General features: G+C 42.5%; 1 protein-coding gene across 10 annotated transcripts in view; it reads left to right on the plus strand.

Annotated features, from left to right (window-relative positions):
• The first annotated feature begins 1865 nt into the window (after positions 1 to 1865).
• DIP2A (disco interacting protein 2 homolog A) overlaps positions 1866 to 20097 on the plus strand; it is a 114045-nt gene continuing 95813 nt past the window's right edge. For all 10 annotated transcript variants that reach the window (XM_084524339.1, XM_084524343.1, XM_084524341.1 and 7 more), the window contains exon 1: positions 1866 to 2071. In XM_084524339.1, coding sequence (XP_084380465.1) covers positions 1975 to 2071 — 97 coding nt within the window. In that variant the 5' untranslated portion in view covers positions 1866 to 1974. The remainder of the gene's footprint in view (positions 2072 to 20097) is intronic.

The raw sequence follows: 20097 nt of genomic DNA on the forward strand, positions 1-20097 counted from the left end.
GCAATTGGCGGCCATCTTGGTCATGTGAGGGACATGGCAATTGGCGGCCATCTTGGTCATAGTGACCATGAAGTGGTTGAGTTTAAAATCCTTGGTGATAGAAGGAAAACTGCCACCAAAACATCAGCCCTGGATATGGGGAGAGCAGAATTCAGGCTGCTCAGGGAACTTGTTAGCAAGGTCCCCTGTGAAACTGCTTTTGAAGGTGTTGACATCCATCAGTGCTAGTCAGTCTTTAAGCGCTGCCTCCTAAAAGCACAGGTTCAGGCAATTCCAAAATATCAGGAAGTCAAGCAGGCGGGGCAGTAGGCCAGCTTTGTTGACCAGGGATCTTCTGGATCTTAGGCATAAAAAGAAAGTGTATGTCTGCTGGAAGCAGGGTCAGGCAACGTGGAAGGACTACAGGTATGATGTTCGCATTTGTAGGGAGAAAATTCATGCGGCCTAAGCTCAATTAGAGTTGAGGCTGGCTAGGTCTGTGGGAGAAAATAAAAAGGGCTTTTTTAAATATGTGACGAAACATCACGTCAAAAAACATCACACGATGGGTGAACAATTGGCTGACAGGTAGGGCTCAAAGGGTTGTGGTAAATGGGTCCACATCAGGCTGCCAGATGGTCATCAGTGGAGTCCCCCAAGGCTCCATTTTACAGCCAGTTCTCTTCAATGTTTTTATAAATGGTTTGGATGTAGGACTAGAAGGTATTTTGAACAAATTTGTTGATGATACTAAACTTGGAGGAGTTGTTGACTCTGTTGAGGGTGGAAAGGCCTTGCAGAGAGATCTGGACAGATTGGAGAGCTGGGCAAACACCAACCGCATGAAGTTTAACAAGAGCAAGTGCCGGGTCCTGCACTGGGGACAGGGCAAACCTGGCTATACGTACGGACTGGGGAACAAGACATTAGAGAGCAGCCCCACAGAGGGATCTGGGGGCAGTGGTTGACAGCAAGCTGAATGTGAGCCAGCAGTGTACCCTGGCAGCCAGGAGGGCCAAATGTAACCTGGGGTGCATCAAGCAGAGCATCGCTAGTCGGTCGAGGGAAGTGATTATCCTGCTCTACTCTGTGCTGGTGCGGCCTCACCTCGAGTACTGTGTGCAGTTCTGGGCACCACATGCCCGGAAAAGAGGAGGCTGAGGGGAGACCTAATTGCGGCCTACAGTTTCCTCATGAGGGGGTGGAGGGGCAGGCACTGATCTGTTCTCTTTAGTGACCAGTGACAGGACCTAAGGGAATGGACTCAAGCTGTGACAGGGGAGGTTCAGGCTGGGCATCAGGAAGAGGTTCTTCAGTGAGAGGGTTGTCATGCACTGGAACAGGAACCCCAGGGATGTAGTCACGGCACCAAGCCCGTCAGAGTTTAAGAGGAGTTTGGACTGTGCTTACGGTCTGAACTTTTGGGTAGACTTTTGTGGTGCCAGGAGTTGGACTTGATGGACTTCCAACTCAGGATATTTTATGATTCCACGATTCCTTACACCTGTGACACAGGCACCTCACTAGTGAGTTGTCCTGTATTCAGAAATAACTCTGTCATTTTCTTTCCTGCTGAAGGGGACACCAGCTGTGGTGGAAGGGCCATGTTCTTCCGCCACACCACTCAAGAAGGAGCAGGTGCAGAGAAAACGTCTACTCTGAAGGCTCACGGGGGCTGCCCTGCCACTGCCTCGCGTGTGAGGAGACCCTTCCGCGGGCGTCGCAGGCGGAGGCCGCCGGCTCCTCCTGAAGCCCCCTCCCGGGGCCAACCTCCGCCGCGGGTCCTCGCCCTGCCTGCGCCGCCAGGGGGCAGCCTCCGGGGGCTGCGGCGGCGGCTGCGCGGTGCGCGGGGGCCGGCCCGGTGCGGCCCGGTGCGGCTCGGCTCGGCGCTTCCTCCCGCTCCCCGCCCGTCCCTTCCGCGCCTTGCGGCCGCGGCCGCTCCCCGTCCACCCGCCTGGGGCCGCGCTGGGCGGCGGCTGCGGCGGGGCCCGCGCCATGGCGGCGGAGCGGGGGGGCTGCTCCCTGGACGCCGTGCCGCTGCCGCCCGAGGTGCGAGAGAGCCTGGCGGAGCTGGAGCTGGAGCTGTCGGAAGGTGAGAGCGGGGCCGGGGGGGGCTCGGCTCCTCGGGCCGGGCCGGGGCGCGGTGCCTCTGCCGGGTGCCGGGGGGTGCCGGGGGGCTGCGAGGCCGCGGCCTGGCCGCCCTGCGCCGCCTCACGCCGCGCTGCGGCTCTCGGCGGGCGGCTGGGAGGACGCGGCCGGGCGGGGTGGGCCCGGGGGGGCTTCGTTCCCCAGCGGGTCGCTACAGCGAGCCCGGAGCGGCTTCTCAGCACCCGGGCTGAAATGTGCTCTGCTGGGCTCAGGTCAGAGGGCAGTCAAGTTTCTTTTTAAGCAGCTATTTGGATTCCAGCAGGCGGGTAGTTCCAGAAGTCCTGTTAGTGGCTTTCGCTTGTGGTCTCTGTTATGTGACTGGGTTCTGTGAAAATATCACTTTTTTTTTTTTTTTTTTTGTACCATTTCTTAATAATAGCTAAGATATTAAGCTTTTAGCTGCGATTCAGAATATTTTTATATTTTTCACTGTCCCAAGGACCAGTGAGGGAAGGAGGTTACATTCCTCTCCTGGCCTGGTTTCACAGAGATGTGGTGGCAGACCGAGGTTTCTCTCCTGGTGCTGTAGTTAAGCCCTTCTGCCTGTTTGCTGTCCCCAAAGGCACGGTTTCGTCCTGCTATCTCCACTCATGTTTGATGATGATGATGATGCTCCTATGACCCTGTGGCAATTACATTTGTGTTCTTAGATTGCTTTTATTTGTTTGTTTTGTGCTGTTAGACTGTTCTGGTTGTTTGGTTTGTTTTTTCGTGCATTAGTTGCCTGGCTGGCCACATGGACAGGCAGGCTCTGGGTGCTGCAGAGCAGGCAGGGCAGGAGACCAAGACAGCGCCTTCTGGGAGCAGGTGCTCGTTATGCTTCCCCCGGCTATGTGGTTGGACTATACCTCGAAGTAGAGTAGATAAAAAGCTATTAATACCGTGGCCCTGAGGTAGAAGCAACTGATCTCCTCCTTGAGTGTTGCAGTTTTCAGATCAGTGTGTTCAGGTGGGCGAAACCTGGGTTATTTTACCTCAGGTGTGCTGGCTGAAAGGTGGTGGTTTAGGAAATGGTTCACAGGTCAGCTGTCTTTCCTCAGGTGTGGGACCATTGCTGCAGAGGTAGGGGAGAAGCAGAGGAACAGTAATGCCGGGTTCTCTGCCTTTAACCTGCTGCTGCACGGCTGCTGGGTGGCCGAAATAGCACCAGGGCTTATCGCTGCCTGTGTGGGAGATCTGATTCCTTTTTTTGCTATTCCTTTTCTGCCTTGCCCAAATGTCTTCAAAGTGTTTCTGGGTAGGAATCCTTCAACATCTAAAACTATTTTATGCATTTGTGTTCTCTGATCACCTGGTGTTTGCACGCGCTGCTTTAGCGGACGTCTCTGTAATCAATATTCAGATCTTGTTTACTTGGGCAGGAAGGAATAGTGATCTCAAATTATATATTTGTATTTTAATCTGTGTAAAATAGAGTACAGCACAAAATTCATATCTACTTCTGGAAAGAGTAAGTTGATACTTGCAGAGATGGTCAGTTATTTTGCTCTTCTATATAGACAGGGGAGTATCCTCCTCCGAGATGGAATTATATGATGGGATTCTTAATGCTACAACAAAGCAACAGGTATTTGTGGTCTTTAACAGATCGCAGTCCAAGGCCACTGTTAGCTTCAGTTTGCTGAAGTTGTCAGAAGCCTTTTTCCTGTATGCACAATGCTGTCCTGAGCTCTGCGTGTGGATGTTGTAGTTGGCCTCTGCCTTAACCGAGGCTGGGACTTTTGCGGGGGGGGGGCATGAGCAGGCTGAACAGAGGTTTAAAGGGGGATTTCTTCTGGTGAATAAGCTCTAGATTAGCGAAGGTCACACTTGGAAGGATGTTTCCATAATGCGAGAGGAAGTGTCAAGGGAGGAAAAGGAAATTTGAGATCGAGTGCTTTCCTACTTTGTGTGTGTATTTTGTTGAGATGTCACGCGTGCTGTGTTGGGACAGGAATAAAATATGTTCTTTTTAATTAAATTATTGTCATTTATAAATAAATCAGGGAGATGATTAAGAATTTCCTCTCCTTTTGCCACAGGTTGTTGTAATGAAAGTTAGGAGAAATGTTTGCCTTTAGAGGAGGAGAAAAATGAAAACAGACAATGCACATTGCTTCCTTCTGAACAATTCAAAATCTAAACTGAAGTGCAGCAGTTCAGTTTATAAGAGTTTTGGATGGAAATGGGACTCTGACATGCTGCAGTTCTGATCTTGTATTGTGTGATGCATCCTTTCACTTTTACAGGAGCTCTCTTAATGTTTTAAATTACAATTATTTACATTCTTTATGTAATGGAAAAAAAAAATGGGGGAAAAAAAACAGATGTGAAATTCTACTGTGTTACTTTGTTTTAGCAGCATCATAATTGCGTTTATTGCTTGACTAATAAAGATAAGAAAACTAAAAGGTCTGCCACAACCTCTTTGGGAGATAAGGACAATTTTGAGGAAGTCAGCAGCAGCTAAGCTGAACTGTATCTCATTAACCTGTGGACCGTGTGGAAGTTTTCCTAACTTATGACTGTAAGATGCTGCAACTTCTTGATATTACGGAGAGATGAGTGGTTCCCTAATGAGCTTGCCAGGATGCTTGGTAAAAGCACAAAAGTAGTGATGATAAAGTCAAGTACTTCAATTCTGTATTAGTCAGTATAGTTCTCCTTGAGAGGGAAAAAAAAAATCTCCCTTTTTTTCTTAAAAGTAAATGTGCAGTGGAGATTTTGTAAGATAAATGTCAACATGTTTTTTTTTTTTTTTTTTTAAAGCCTCCATCTCTTTTATGATAGCATATCATGTTTATGTGAAATTTTATGTCTATAAAGTATTTGTACAGTGCTTTTTGTTAATATGTGATAGTGTTGAAGAGCAGTTCTCATTTAGACACAAATGCTACTTATATAATTTATCCATTCACTAAAACCACATTTTATTTTAAAACTCTGTCGGAATATGTTTTGACTGTGCTCTTGTGCTTTCTCATAATTTTTAGCTATATTTTTTCCATGGTATGTTACTGCAATTTGCTGGCATTTGCATTTAGATGCCTCTTTTGGGTAAGAGAGAGAAGCTTGAGAGGTCGTCAAACACTTCCTGTGATAGAAATAGCTCCTGGTGTTTCAAGAATTTCTGAATCTCCGGTTTGTCTTCTAGAGATGTTGGTTGTGGTACGTCCCTCAGCTTGTGGCTCAGGATCTCACACAACATAAGACTGTACTCGTGTCTTTTGCTGGACTCGTGTTGTACTTGTTGTTATGCAGTTCTTATGAGACCAGGTCGTGTGGATGCATAATGTGATTTGCCTTCAGTAGATGTTGGACATTTGGAGACAAGTGTGCGATAATAGGCCTTCAGGCAGCTGTTTGACCAATGTTGCAATGGTACAAGGCTTTTCTGCTTGTTTGCTTTTGTTTGTTTGTTTTTGGGGGGAGGGTGTCTTAATTTTTGATCAGCTTTAAAATGCAAATAAAAGGACTTGGATTTTCATCTGTTTACTGGGAGTTTTGCAAGTCAGGCTTATTTTGGAACTGAACTGAAACTCTTAGCAAAGATTACCTACTCTAAATAGGCTTTTTTTTGTTGTTCTTCTCCCAATTCAAATAGTTATCCCCAATTCAGTGTTCCCTCAATTCAAATAACAGTTACCCTGCTGATTGCAAATTTGCCTGATGGCAAATTCTCCTCTTGATGATTTCTGTCAAACAGTCTTCAAAATCAGTCTAGAGACAAAAGTGTTTGTATTTCCTTAGTTGTAACTTTATTTTATTGTTTATTTGGGGTGTTATGTTTTCCAACCCTTAACGCATCACTCCAAAGTGTTTCCAGTACCTAGCTAAGTTAGTGGAAATCATGACATTTTAGCCTGGGATTTAGATAGAAAGATAGAAAGTTTGATGTGCAGATTGAGATGTTTGTGTCTGCTTAGCAAAAAGCTCAGTTTTGCATAATACTGATTCAATTATTTATTTCTCTTATAAAAAAAAAAAATGTGTCTGACAAGGAGACTTGGTCTGTTTGTCTTGGCATCTTTTGAGATACTGCAGTTAGTATAATGCATACATCTGAGTGGAAGAAGGTGCCAACTAAGAAGGGTTTCCTGAAAAAAATCAAGATGTTTTGTGTCTGACTTTTCTGGCTATTCTGTGACTCTAGCAAATGGTTTTTGTAATCTCTGCTAGGCAGTGTTTGCCTATACTAACTCTCAGGTTGGGTTTTAAAGATACAATTGATAACAACACTTTTTTGGACAGAATACCTTTGTTAAAATACCTAAAGGTGGAAGTTAGAACTGATGTGCTTAAATTAATTTCTTTTGTTACACTAGCAGGATTGACGTGGTATTAAAATACTGCATATAAAATCAGGTGAGGAAGATGCACACACAAGTTAACCTGTTTTCCTTATGATAAAGTGTGTTGTTTTTTTTTCTGGTCTCAAGGTGGGAGTTTTTCTATTATGAAAATCTTGAAAACATATGTGTGTAAGTTACATTTATTTACCACTGCTGTGATCATTTTAATTTTGGAAGCAAATATAATCTGAAGATTGCAATGAGAACTGTTAGGACTGGAGAGACAAATACTTTGCAAGTGGATGGTAATCTGTAAAACTTGACCTGCAACATCTTTGTTGCTTAATTTCTGGGCCTCTCCAACAGAAACTGTTAATTGTATGATAATATGTGAGGTATGCCAAGTGCCCATTGGGATTGAGTAAGTCTACAACACTTGTCCTTGCATGTTACACTTGACACAGTTCTCGAGTAGTGGTTCGCTGATGAACTTCCAGGATAGTTGATACCCTTTGATCTGGTTTGCTACTGAAATAAGTCACCTCCTATGCAAAGGAAGCAGATTTCTGATTTTTTTTCAATTTATTTTATAATAATGGTCTGACAGATTTTGATTGCAAAACAAAAGTGATGTCATGAACATTACCCTCCTGAAATATTTGGAGAATATAATTATCATGGTTTGACCTTGTGGAAATCATTGTTTCACTGCTGTGTCTCTAAGTGCATTCACAACTTTTGTCACTCTTACATTTCTGTTGTGTAATGCATGTCTGGGATTGTTATTAATAAGAGATTGTTATTTTAAGAAGATCATCGATTTGATAGTGCAAAGGGGGGATTTACACAGCCTGTAACTGACCTCTAAGTAGAGGATTTCACTTGCTACTGGTTGAAATGAAGATGGTGAATGTGCATATGGAATTCCACAGCTCAGAGAGTGACCTGGGAGTCCTGGTGGGCAGCAGGCTAACCGTGAGCCAGCAGTGTGCCCTTGGGGCCAAGAACGCCAGCAGTATCCTGGGCTGCTTTCGGAAGAGCGTTGCCAGCAGGTCAAGGGAGGTGATCCTCCCCCCTCTGCTCAGTCCTGGTGAGGCCACACCTGGAGCAATGTGTCCAGTTCTGGGCTCCCCAGTACCAGAGGGGCATGGAGCTACTGGAGCAAGTCCAGAGGAGGGCTACTGAGATGATGAGAGGACTGGAGCGCCTGTTGTACAGGGACAGGCTGAGAGAGCTGGGCCTGTTTAGCCTGGTAAAGAGACGACTGAGCAGAGACCTCATCAGTGTGTCTAAATATCTGAGGGGAGAGTGTCGAGAGGATGGAGAGAGTCTCTTTTCAGTTGTGCCCAGCGAGAGGATGAGAGGCAACGGGCCTAAACTGAAGCACAGGAGGTTCCTGCTGAATATGAGAGGGCATTTCTTTACTGTGAGGGTAACAGAGCGCTGTAACAGGCTGCCCAGAGAGGTTGTGGAGTCTCCTTCTCTAGAGATATTCAAAACCTGCCTGGATGCCATCCTGTGTGACGTGCTGCAGGTGAACCTGCTCGGCAGGGGGTTGGACGTTGATCTTCAGAGGTCCCTTCCAACCTCAACCATTCTGTGATGATGATGGTCTGTGAGATGATGAGGGACACCTATGTACAGAAATTAACAATTTAATTAACAAATTAACAATTTAAAAGGAACAGAAACTCTCTGGAGCTGGGAACCATGTTAACATCTCTACTACAATTCTTCCAGATTATTCCATTTTCCAAGTAAGAATTCATATAGCAAGTCGGTAAAGGAGGAGTTTTTTTGATCACTCGTCCTGGAAAGGGAGACCAAGCAAAGCTGCCTTCACATCTTTCAGGTCCTGGCTATTTGAGGTAGGATCTGTTGCCTGAGTAGGAATTAGCCAAATGTGTCTCAGAGGCACGTTACTGATATGATTAGAAACTGCTCCACATGGATCTAGTTCCCTTTCTCTTCCTGGCGGAAAACTATGCAAGGTTCCTCTAGTTCATTGTGTGCTGCTTTACAAGTTTCTGTTATTAAAAGCAAGGTCAATAAAATTTCACTTTACCTGAACCAGGAATGAGAGAGAGCCACAGAGCTACATTTTGTAGACTTTGACTCTGTGGTCCCTGGAACGGCCTGTGCCTCCTGCAGCTCTGTACTAGCATTTCCAGCATCCAAAATTTTTGTTTTAAAAGAATCTAAACAGCCTGAAGTACATCTGAAAAACACCTTTCATAAGCAAGTGAAGATTTGGATTTGCTGTAGCTTAATGGCCAATTTCAGGTGCTGATAAAAATTGTAACTTAATATCCTATGAAAATAAAAATAAACCAAATCAGAATAGTGTCAATATATGACAAAAACCACAGCTTCATACTCATTTAGGCAATAGTTGCTGATACTTCAAATCATGGCATCACAACAGGTTTGAAAAGTCTAGAAATACAGGGGTAAATTGGTCCAGCCACTTTAATTAGAGCAGCATTTCCTGCTATTAAAAAAATACTCATTTTCTTCACATGTTCCTTCATCTGTCCCACAATCACATTAGTCAACTACTACTGCAATACTTTTGTGATAAGTCAGTTCACTGCATTGCTCAAGAAAAGTAACCCAAACCCTCACAAACAAGGCTGATGTAGCTGAAAACGGAGCACAGAGACAGGGGCACACAGTAACTCTAGCACTGTGCTACTGCTGACACATCAAGCTACGTTTCAGGATTTGACCACCACAAGATAATTTCTCAGTTTACTAAACTACTCAAGGAAGACAAACTTGCAACCAGCAACACAGAAACACAAAGCAGCCAAAATAATCCCTTTTCTTACTCGTGTCCTTTGGGTAAATTATGCGTGCAACCAGAAGTCAGTGGAGACCGTACTGAACCAAACTGGCAGAGCTCTGGACTGAGAATCCTTGATGCACATACTCATTGAATCATCACACAGTTGCACTAGAACAAGGAGAAAAAGACCTCTAACTCCTGCTTATTGAGGGCTCTGGGTTCATCAGTTTTGACTACTGATCATTTTCAGGGTCATGAATTTTACTGTGCTCAAATGTAACCCAACGGCATTAGAAACAAGGCAAAGAGCAAAAACGAACAGTCCAAAGTACAGCCATTGTAATTCACACGATATATACTGTAACATCATCTAGCCATTTTCTATAGTTTTTAGTGAGGTCTACTCAGACAAAAAGAAAAAAAATAATGTAAGTACTTGCTTTCTTCAAATACCAAGTTTCAGATTTTTTTTTTCTGAGCATTATTTTTTAAAGAAAAATCCTTACCTGATTCTTGTCTCTGGAAACAGAGAGTACTCTTTGCAGACTGAAAGAGTTCCCACCAAGTACAAATTATACACAAACACCTGAAATTTGAAACTTAAGTATTTTTGTTAGAAAACAATTGTAAACAAACATTTTCCAGTGATCTTGAATGTTAGTTCCAAATCTAGCCTTCCCAGCGTGTTTTAATGACACAATATGCCAGACGTTTTCTTTGTGAAGACAGATCTCTGCATTTTCTTAATATTCCTTATAATATAGGAGAGATCTCATTCCACTGAACTTTCACAAAAGTCAGTCATCACTCCAGGAAGCAAAAGGACCTCAAAAGATGACAAAACACAGTAGCATACCTTTTACCCCTCAGCTGCCCCTTAACACAGTTTTACCATGTGCAGAAAGTTGCTGCCAAGAAGTTGATGCACAGATCAAAGGTGAAAGGCATATAGTTATAAAAGCACAGGGCATGCAGGGGTAAGCTTGAAGCCCACCTTGTTTTATTAATAACAGGATCATAATGCTGAAGCTCCAGGGTGGCACAGAGCCTTGCACAGGGGACAGTAACAGGGACGTGCAGCACGATGTTGCTCGTACACAGCATGTGCCGCTAGCATCAAAGTCGGACCTACCAGCAGGTCCTGAGCAAGGGGCTCTGCTGACATGTAACATGGCCACGTGAAATCCTGAGAGGGCAAAGAATCTTTTAAAGCCTGGTGAAGAGGGAAGGCACTGCATCAATGCTCACCATTAGCCCCCTCTGCCCTTCCAAATTACATGTTCCCACTATTGACCTTGCATAGCATGTGGTACTTACTGAAAGTGGTAAACTGAATCTGCTCAGCACAAAAAGTGGTCACCCATAATCTTTATACCATTGACAGGAATACTCTTTTCAGCCTCACTGTTGCATTATCTTCCACATCACATATACCCTTACTGTTTCGTTTCCACACATATACTTTGCTGCAAGACAAGGGAAAACAGAACCCCAAATCCCCAGCTTTTCTCATCCAAAGAAGCTGCAGTTCCAGAACCGGCCTGCAGAATCCTCTTCCTGGTGGGGTGGAGTTGAAGGCTCCAACTTGTATTTAGACAACCTACCATTACAGATTTTCAGTTTTCTGTATGCGAGTGGCTTTTTCAAATCCTATCTGGTAACATATCAAGTAGCTTGTATTTTCCTTGCCCCTGATTAATCACAGGTCTGTGGTGCACTAACGTATTGATCTTGCATCATGCAATTTTTTATAATTCAAGTTCTAGAAAAGCTCTAAGCGCTGCTGTAACCAGCAAAGAAAATGACTCATTCCAGACTGAATCCAGGACAGCTCTGGAGGAGAAGAAGCACAGACACAGGCAGACACCAAAACAACTTATTTTGGGCATAGACTCACACTGCAGTGGAGCTAAATCACTAAGTCCTGCTCCACCCTTCTCCTCAGGATTTAATCCTGCCAGTCAGTGTAAAACCCATCTGCTTATGTGCTAAGTCAATTCAACTCACTAACTTGCTTTTAAAAAGTGTGCTTTTTCTCTCATGCTAATTCTTCTCCACTGTACCACACCACCAGACAGGCACCAGATATATCTCAAGATAAAAGCCCGTGGACAGGAATTCTGCTTCTGGGCAATTGCTGCTTAGTCTGGTGAAAGAGCGCCCTACACAGAGAGGGGGGACTGCAAGAGACAACCTCCAACCCCCCTTCATAGCAGCCAGAAAACAAAAAAGGCGAACAAGATCCTCATTGTAAACACTGAGAATCTTTTGTGCCTAAGACGGGAAATGGAAAGAATGAGCTCTTGCAGAAGCAGAAGGGTGCCCCAAAACTTGATCAGAAAACCATGACACAAAGGATAATAGGGCACAGAGGAAGTAGCAGAAATGCAGCATTACACTTTTCCAGTGGGAAGGAAGGAGACGGCCTATAAACTGATACTTCCTGTAGATACATAGGCACACACACTTTCTAAACTTCGACATCAGCCTGTGAGGTATAAACAGTGTGCAGTAGCAGAGAGTATTGTTTTAAGGGTAAATGAGAAAATATTACCTCACATCTCTCTTCTAAAGTAGCTCTTTACTTTGAAAGCAGCCTAGGGAAAAAAAAAAAAAAAGAAATAGAAATAAAAGAAACAATAAAATTAGGAAAAGAACAAAAATGGATGTCCTTACATCTGCAGATTTCAAGTAGGCAACACTTTCACTAAACACGCAACTGCTTTCAGTAAAAACAGCAGAAGATAAGAAGTGTAAGGATACTCTTGGCTAAGACACACACCAGACTCATCCTCACATGTCCCAGAAAATAGGAAAAAAGGCAGAGGGAGCAGAATAACGCTGACAGAAAATTAGAATGATGGAGAAAGAGGCAATCAGAGCAGAAGGGAAGGAGTATTATAGACAAAACCAAGGTCAACCATATTACTCCACTTTCCAGTAAGACTTTCCAACATGGTTACTGCTCATCTTTAAGGCCAACCCAATACTCCATAATGACAACCCTCAAAATCACTTCTCACTACCCTCTAAAATAGAGGGGAGAAAAATTTCCAGTCTAGTTGTACAGGTCAATTTGTTTTTATCTCACAGCCTTAAAGAGGGATACGTAGGACTTTGAACTCTTCACATCAGTTTTGTAAACTGCCATCTCTCTTGAGGCTTGAGTAGTAACAATAGTACATTTCCTCTGCAGGAGTAACTGCGCCTCCTTTTTAAGGAAGAGACTTTTAATTTGAAATAATTAAAAAGGGAGGTGTTAAATACACCAGTAAAAATGTGAAAAACTCATTTTCACTGTAGTAATCCAACGAACAGGTAAAAGACTCCCATTTATTATTGCTGCAATTATATTAATGTGCTTGGATAACTCTGAAACATTGGGGATAGTTCCACTTACAGCATCTCTCAGATTATAAAAAAATCTGCCTCTGATTTTGGACAGAACACCTCAAAAGTACCACTCACCTGCCCCATCACGGGTAAGAACAAGCTTTGCAAAGTCAGAAGGCTGAGGCACAGGGTGGAGGAGGACAAACACATAAGGGACAAATGCTGTCACCTGAGTGCCAGCTAAACCATAGTTCTCCTGCTTAACCCAACAGCAGTGCCTTTCTCCTTGGTCTCTTCTTCCTTCTCCTGCTCCGCCAGCACACCAGTTCACTGTTTTGGTAAGGTTCGATGCCTGAACAGTTTTAGAAATCTGCTCCAGCCAAAAATAACGTTTTGGATGGAGGAAGCATCCCTACTTTGCTGGCAAACTAGCCAAATAGCGTTACTCTGAGAAGACACCTGGCACTTCAGTCCTACCTACCCTGAGCCAGTGAGCAGTAAGAGTCTACACTCACCTTCCAAAAGGAAACTCCAATCTAGACCGTACAAAGTAAGGATAATATTTTCATTTTACAGTCTAATAAGAATAATATTATTGAAGTCATCATAAGTAACTGTCCAGTAAGGGAAAATCTTCCTTCCAACCATCACCTTAATAGGCAAGTTAATTTGAGTTTTCTGTCAGAATCACAGATCATCACAGAATGGTTGAGGTTGGAAGGGACCTCTGAAGATCAACATCCAACTCCCCTGCCGAGCAGGATCACCTAGAGCACATCACACAGGATGGCATCCAGGCGGGTTTTGAATATCTCTAGAGGAGGAGACTCCACAACCTCTCTGGGCAGCCTGTTCAAGTGCTCTGTTACCCTCACAGTAAAGAAATGCCCTCTCATACTCAGCCAGAACCTCCTGTGCTTCAGTTTGTGCCCGTTGCCTCTCATCCTCTCACTTGGCACAACTGAAAAGAGACTCTCTCCATCCTCTCGACACCATCCCCTCAAATATTTAGACACACTGATGAGGTCTCTGCTCAGTCGTCTCTTTTCCAGGCTAAACAGGCCCAGCTCTCTCAGCCTGTCCTTGTACGACAGGTGCTCCAGTCCTCTCATCATTTCAGTAGCCCTCCTCTGGACTCGCTCCAGTAGATCTATGTCCCTCTGGTACTGGTAGTTATGGCCTCAGCATTGTAGTCTTACACTAGTGTTAAGATTATAAATAATATTTTAGATATTGAAATGGCTGTTTATAATTCCTGTTATTTATAACTCTTGCCCCAGCAAGTTATATGGGTCTTAAATTTTGAGAAAAGTCTGTGTGCTGCAAAATCCTAGCAGGCTTGGTGTGGTGAAGAAGGTAAACCCCTAAGTAGTGATCACAATAAACTAAAAGTGACATCAGCTAAGTAATAACAAGAGGTAGTCTTGCTATATTAAAACAAGCAATGGTTTGAAAAGGCAAATAGAATTTACTAATTATTTATAATTCTCTGTGGTGACTGAAGCATATTGTTGGACAAATCGATGGCTCATGTAGTACTGACATTATGAAAACTGTTATCACATGAAATAGATTCTCAGTGCCCTTTTATAGGGAAATGCTGAACTTCAAGACTTGAGAACTTACATTGCAGTTGCTTTCACTGGAAATCATATTTGGTAGAATGACTGTAGTAAAATTGTTGACCATTGCTGTATAAAGACTGTTGTGCTTCTAGCACAACACCAGACAATATGACTGTTAACTGGAAAGGGAATAATACTGTTGTGTGCAAGTGGTAGAAATATCTTTGGCAAAATGTGGTTCCAGTTATTTTAAATCAAGGTATTTCTGTAAGTGCAATGCTTCTCCATTGTGATCAAAGGGGAAAAAGTTGATTACACTGATGCACTGCTTTCGGTTGATGAATCAGATGATAAAATAGGAACTCTATGGTGGTTTTATGCTCACAGAATCACAGAATGCTGGGGATTGGAAGGGACCTTGAAGGGATACATGTCCCTTAGGGCTACAAAGCTGGTGAGGGGTCTGGAGCACAAGTCATATGAAGAGCATCTGAGGGAGGAGGGGTTGTTTAGTCTGGAGAAGAGGAGGCTCGGGGAGACCTTATTGCTCTCTAGAACTACCTGAAAGGAAGGTGTGGGGAGCTGGGGGTTGGCCTCTTTTCACAGGTAACTAGTGATAGCACTAGAGGGAATGACCTCAAGTTGCCAGGACCAGATGATCTTGAAGGTCTTTTCCAATCCTAATGATTCTCTGATTCCATGTTAAGAACATTACCAATTTCCAGCTTCTGCAGGAATGGACTACACTGGTAGCTCTTACAGTGAATTTTATTATCAGTTATAACAAAGGAAGTTGCAATAAGACCTCAAGGAAAATCTGTGCAGAATAGTGACTTTGAAATTACTTTTTGTTTTCCTAGCTGCAGTGACTTGTCAGCGATTAGCAAAAGCTGTACGAGTCATCAGAATTGCTTGCTTTTTCAGTCTTTCTTCTTCTGAGATGAAGGTAGAATAATGTTGCTTTCAAGAATGTTACAGGAAGGGAAACATATCAACTATAAAAGTTTTAGAATTTTAAACTCTCAAAATATTTTCCATTATCTGTGAACTAAAATTACTTTCTAAATCTTTGAAGAAATCAGTATAGCTGTTGAAAGAAGACTTCAGTATCTAAGAGAAGTATATGAGGCTTTAAAATTATTATCCACTTGTCAGTTTTTAACCCCATGGTTTATGTGTTAAGTCATGTACACTGAAAAAATGAAAAGTAAGACAGTTCTGGAAAACTCCCTTGCCCTTGTTCCCTAGAGAAGCTAAAAATGTTGCATCTCATTTCTGAAGTGCAGGAGGATTTATCCAGAAAACTCTATAGAGAGTCTAGGAATGTTATGATTCAGTTATTTTCTTACAGACCAAGATACGTGCTAAGAAACATTGACTCATGTAACATCAGAAAAATTTTGCAGATTGTGGATATTGAAAAACTTAAAATCTGAGAGCTTTGAAAAACAGAATTTTTAGTAATGTTTAGTAAAACAGTATTTTCAGTAATATACTAAGGCAGTTTTCTTGGGAAAGGAATTACATTTCCAAAACAGAAATCTTGTACAAATATGCCTCTACTAGTACTAAGGAGATTTTCCGCAGAAAAAAATCTGCACGTAAGGAATGAAGGTGGTACATAAGTGCGAAGTGAACTAGATGCTGCTCAGGCTTTGAAGGGCTGGAGCTGTAATAGAAGAGCCAAGTTCATAAAATCTTGGTTGTATTGCTTAATGTCAGTATTTCCAGAGATTGCGTATTAGCCATTTATTGTTTGTTACCTATCTGTCACTTGAATTTTTAAGGAGGATGCTGTTACAGAGCTTGGGAGGTTATTCCTTGGGTTATTCCCATAGGAAATGATTTGTAGTTTTTTTGGAGGGTACTCAGGAGCTACCTCGCTGTCATTTTCTAGTAGAAGTTTATTACTTAAGATTACCAGATCCTGCCTTAAAGAATATAGTAAATATTACACAGAAACCAGCCTTCTCTATTCAAAAAAAAAACAAAACAAAAAACAGAGTTTAAGTGTCATACTAACAGATAATGGGGAAGTTGATGTAACTCCATATGCTTTTGCGGCTTATAAGAAGCTGTCCAGCAAACTCCTGGAAAGGCTATATTTTCCAGGAATAAAAAAGTAAAATGATGTTGTGACTTGATAAAGCCATGGCAAATTCGTGGATAGTAGCTCAATTGGATTTTTTTTTTCTTCATATAAGGTAAGAGTGCAGAGGGAAGACTGGGGAATTTCTGATAATCCTAATCAGTTTGGATGAATGAGCAAGTGAAGCTTGCATTTGTAGAGGAAATGTGGGGAACTTCTACATATTAGATTAACTGGGACTTAATTGATTTTAAATTCCACAGCTGCTTATAAAATGTGCTGAGACTATTAAAGTGTCTTCTGATCGTCACTCAGAATGAAGGGACTAAATATAGCTGTTTGAAATCCTTAACTCTAACAGTACCTGTATTTTTTGTATTAGTTATATAGGGACTTCTTTATTCCCGTGTAAAACAATATGCAGCATTGAAATGTTTATCTGTTGGAAATAGTAAAGAGTTTGACTTATGAATGTTTAAACCAAATCATCAAACAATTTAAATGTGATTTGAGGTGTCCATTTAAAAATGCTAGTGCATTTCCTTTGTTATCTCCCAATCTTTCAAGTCTTGGTGGTAATAGCCATATAAAATGTGGTGTTGAGGCATAACTGTGTATTATGTAATGACTTACACTGAAAAAAGTAACTTAAAATTCATAACTTTCAGATAGAACAGTCCTTTTGTTTATTTATTTATTTATTTATTTTTGTATTTGTGTGGTTAGATGTCTATGCCCCAGTCCTTTCTGGTGGGAACAGAAGGTAAATATTGTATAGCTTTGTAATGCTTTCCTAAAATTGCAGCATTCAGACCTCATTGGTTACTTAAGAAATAATCAACATCCTTTTTAGAAGCACTTCTGCAAAACAGATTTTTTTATAAATTAGTGAACTGCTGTGCTGGAAACAGATTTCAAGTAGCCTGTTAAATAAACATTGATTGAGCAAGTACTGGGACAGGTATTTAACATGGCATCCATGCCATGTCCCATGTCATTCCCCTGCCTGCCTGTCTATCTTCCCTGTGTTGTGTGATCCCCATCCATAAGCTCTGTTCTGGAAACCCATTTGCTTGAAATTTAAAAGGAAAAACAAGCAGCCTTTTAGCTTGATCTTCTGACAATTTTGTCTTTGTTCTGACACCTAAAGATTTAATAAACCATGTCTAGCCATTAAATAGTTGCTGCATTTGGAAGGGTAATGCCTGTGGTGCCTTAAGTTTGCCAAGGCTTGTGGAGTCAAATGTCAAAATCTATTGCTTGATACTTTTTTTTTTTTTTTTTGCCATTTTGGGTACCACAGTATAAAAAGGACGTGAAACTATTAGAAAGCCTTCAAAAGAGCAACGAAGATAGTGAAGGGTCTAGAGGACAAGACGTATGAGGAGTGCCTGAGGTCCCTTGGTTTGCTCAGCCCCGAGCAGAGCAGGCTGAGGGGAGGCCTCATGGCGGCCTGCAGCTCCCTCACGAGGGGAGCGGAGGGGCAGGCGCTGAGCTCTGCTCTCTGGGGACAGCGACAGGACCCGAGGGACGGCATGGAGCTGGGACAGGAGGTCAGAAAAGGTTATCAAGAAAAGGTTCTTCACCAGGAGGATGGTCAGGCAGTGGACCAGGCTCCCCAGGGCAGTGGTCATGTCACTGAGCCAGCCAGAGTTCAGTTTGGACAACACTCTCAGACACATGGTCTGATTTTTGGGTGGTCCTGTGTGGAGCCAGCAATAGGACTTGAAGATCTTTGTGGGTCCCTTGCAACTCAGGATGTTATATGATTCTATAATTCTAGCACGATTCTGCTGCTAGTGAGTTTTCCACATACATTTTTTTTATGTTCTGATCTCTTAAATTGAATTGCAAGAGACTGTGTAAAAAGCAACTTAACAGTTGATAGGTCAGCTTTATTCTGCAGATATCTGGAAACTGTTTTGGAAATGCAGGTTATACAAGGTGAAAACAGATCCAGGTGTTATATTTGGAGACATCAACTTCTGTACAAGTGGTGCTATTTTTTATTTTTTTTTTAATTTTGGTGCCCTGCTTTCCAGACCGCTACCAGACCCAGGTATTCTGCAGGTTGTTGCTGCTCCATCAGGCTCCAAACACCAAGAGCTGCCACTGGCAACCTTAGGGGCACCCCTGAAATAAATCCCCATGCAGACTAATCTGAAGATAGGATCAGATGATTTCTTGTACCATAACTTACCTGAATTGAGATCATTTTGTGCATAAATAAGTTCAAATTTTTTGAGGGTGAGAAAGTACGGCCACGTTGATGGCGGCCCAGTAACCTCTTCACAGCTACCCCCCATTCAGTGCCCTGACTGTGACCTTCTTCTGGCAATCCTCTGATCCAAAGGCTGTTATATCTTGGCAGGAGAACTTGAAACAAAAAACTATTCAATATTCTGTTCTTTGAACAATGTTTCCTCAGTGTACTGGATGAGTCAGAGGTCTTATTGAAAAATAAATGTGATAATGTAGATTTTCTCAGTACTTGCCTGCAAGGGGACTACATTGGATTGAACAGACAAGCTTCAGTCTGATGTTTTTGTCCCATATTTGTCTTTGTAACAGTAATGTTTGTCTATGCTTGTATTTTGTGCAGAGTTTTTATATTTGTACTGAGTGGCATTGTTGGTTTTTTTGCCTTAGAATTGCAATTCTAGAGGAGGTTGTGCTGTGCATCACTGTTAAGGCATCCAATAGGTGAACTTTAAAAAAATTCATAGATGAGTACGATATTAAAAGTATATATTAATAAAGAGATTTCAGGAGATTAAGTGATTAATAATCACTTAATTGTGATTGCTGTGAAAGAGCTGTGGTGAAAGCTACTAGCAATAGGAGAGCTCAAGGAAAACACAACTGTGCGCTATTATTACTAAAGAAGTTTTTTACCAGTGGCTGGGATCGATCCTCTATTCTAACTGTGGGACTCAACAGACCCTTCTTGTGAGTCAGTTCAGATCACTCACTTGAAAGAAAAGAAATACTCCCTACCTACCTAATTTTTTCTCAAATATATGTAATATATTTTGCAGGGTTGGTGAGCTCAGCCAGGCTTTGGAAGGGTCTGAATGCTGGTGCAGCATTGTAGCAGAAGCTGTGGTTCAGGGCATGCTGAAGGGGAGCAGGTTGGTCTCTTCCAGCCACAATCCTGTCTCATTCAGCCGCACCTTTTGCCTGCTTGCCAGGGTGAAAAATAGTTTTGCTGCCACACCCCTCTTCAGCCACCCTCTTAGTGAACTGAAGCAATTTTCTGCACATTTCAACGTCCTTTCAACAGCGCTTGTATTAGTAACAGCACCAAACTTGCAGACCAAATATGATACAAGCTCTGGATAAAGCAGTATGGTATGGTCACGAGAAAGATGGTGATCGCACGTGTTAGAGAAGAAAAATGAAAACCTCTTGAATGAGTTTGCCTGACTTTGGCACTCATAACTGTTCTAGTACAGTTACATTTTCTCTGTAGTTTATTGATATTTCATTGTAGGCAGATGTCAAAAGTGAAAAAGAGGATCTAGGATCTGTAGGAAGGAAGAAGACCTAGCAGCTCACCTGGCACTAAGTGAATCATCCTGGCTTTTTCTAAACTTGCCAGGTTTGTGTTTAATTCCATGTACTTTGTGATTGCACGAGCTCTAAAGCTGGGAAGATGCAGTCACTGGGGGATGTAGGCAGAACTATTGGGTCTTTCAGCAGCAGTAACCTCATTGGTTTTCTTCAGTGTTTTCCTTGAATGCTATTTCCTTTGTTGTCTTTCGGACTTGGCTTAGGAACTTCCTTAGCTACTACACTCACTACCTTCTGTTAAGTACCTGGTCATTTTTAGAATCTTCACCTGCCTCCTGCTGCTGTTGAACCTGAAAGTGTATTTTGAGAGAGAGAAAGTCCGTGGTCTTTTGAGACATGGTTTTGTGCTGC

Source organism: Aythya ferina, assembly GCF_964211825.1.
Source record: "Aythya ferina genome assembly, chromosome: 6".
Classification (NCBI taxonomy): domain Eukaryota; kingdom Metazoa; phylum Chordata; class Aves; order Anseriformes; family Anatidae; genus Aythya; species Aythya ferina.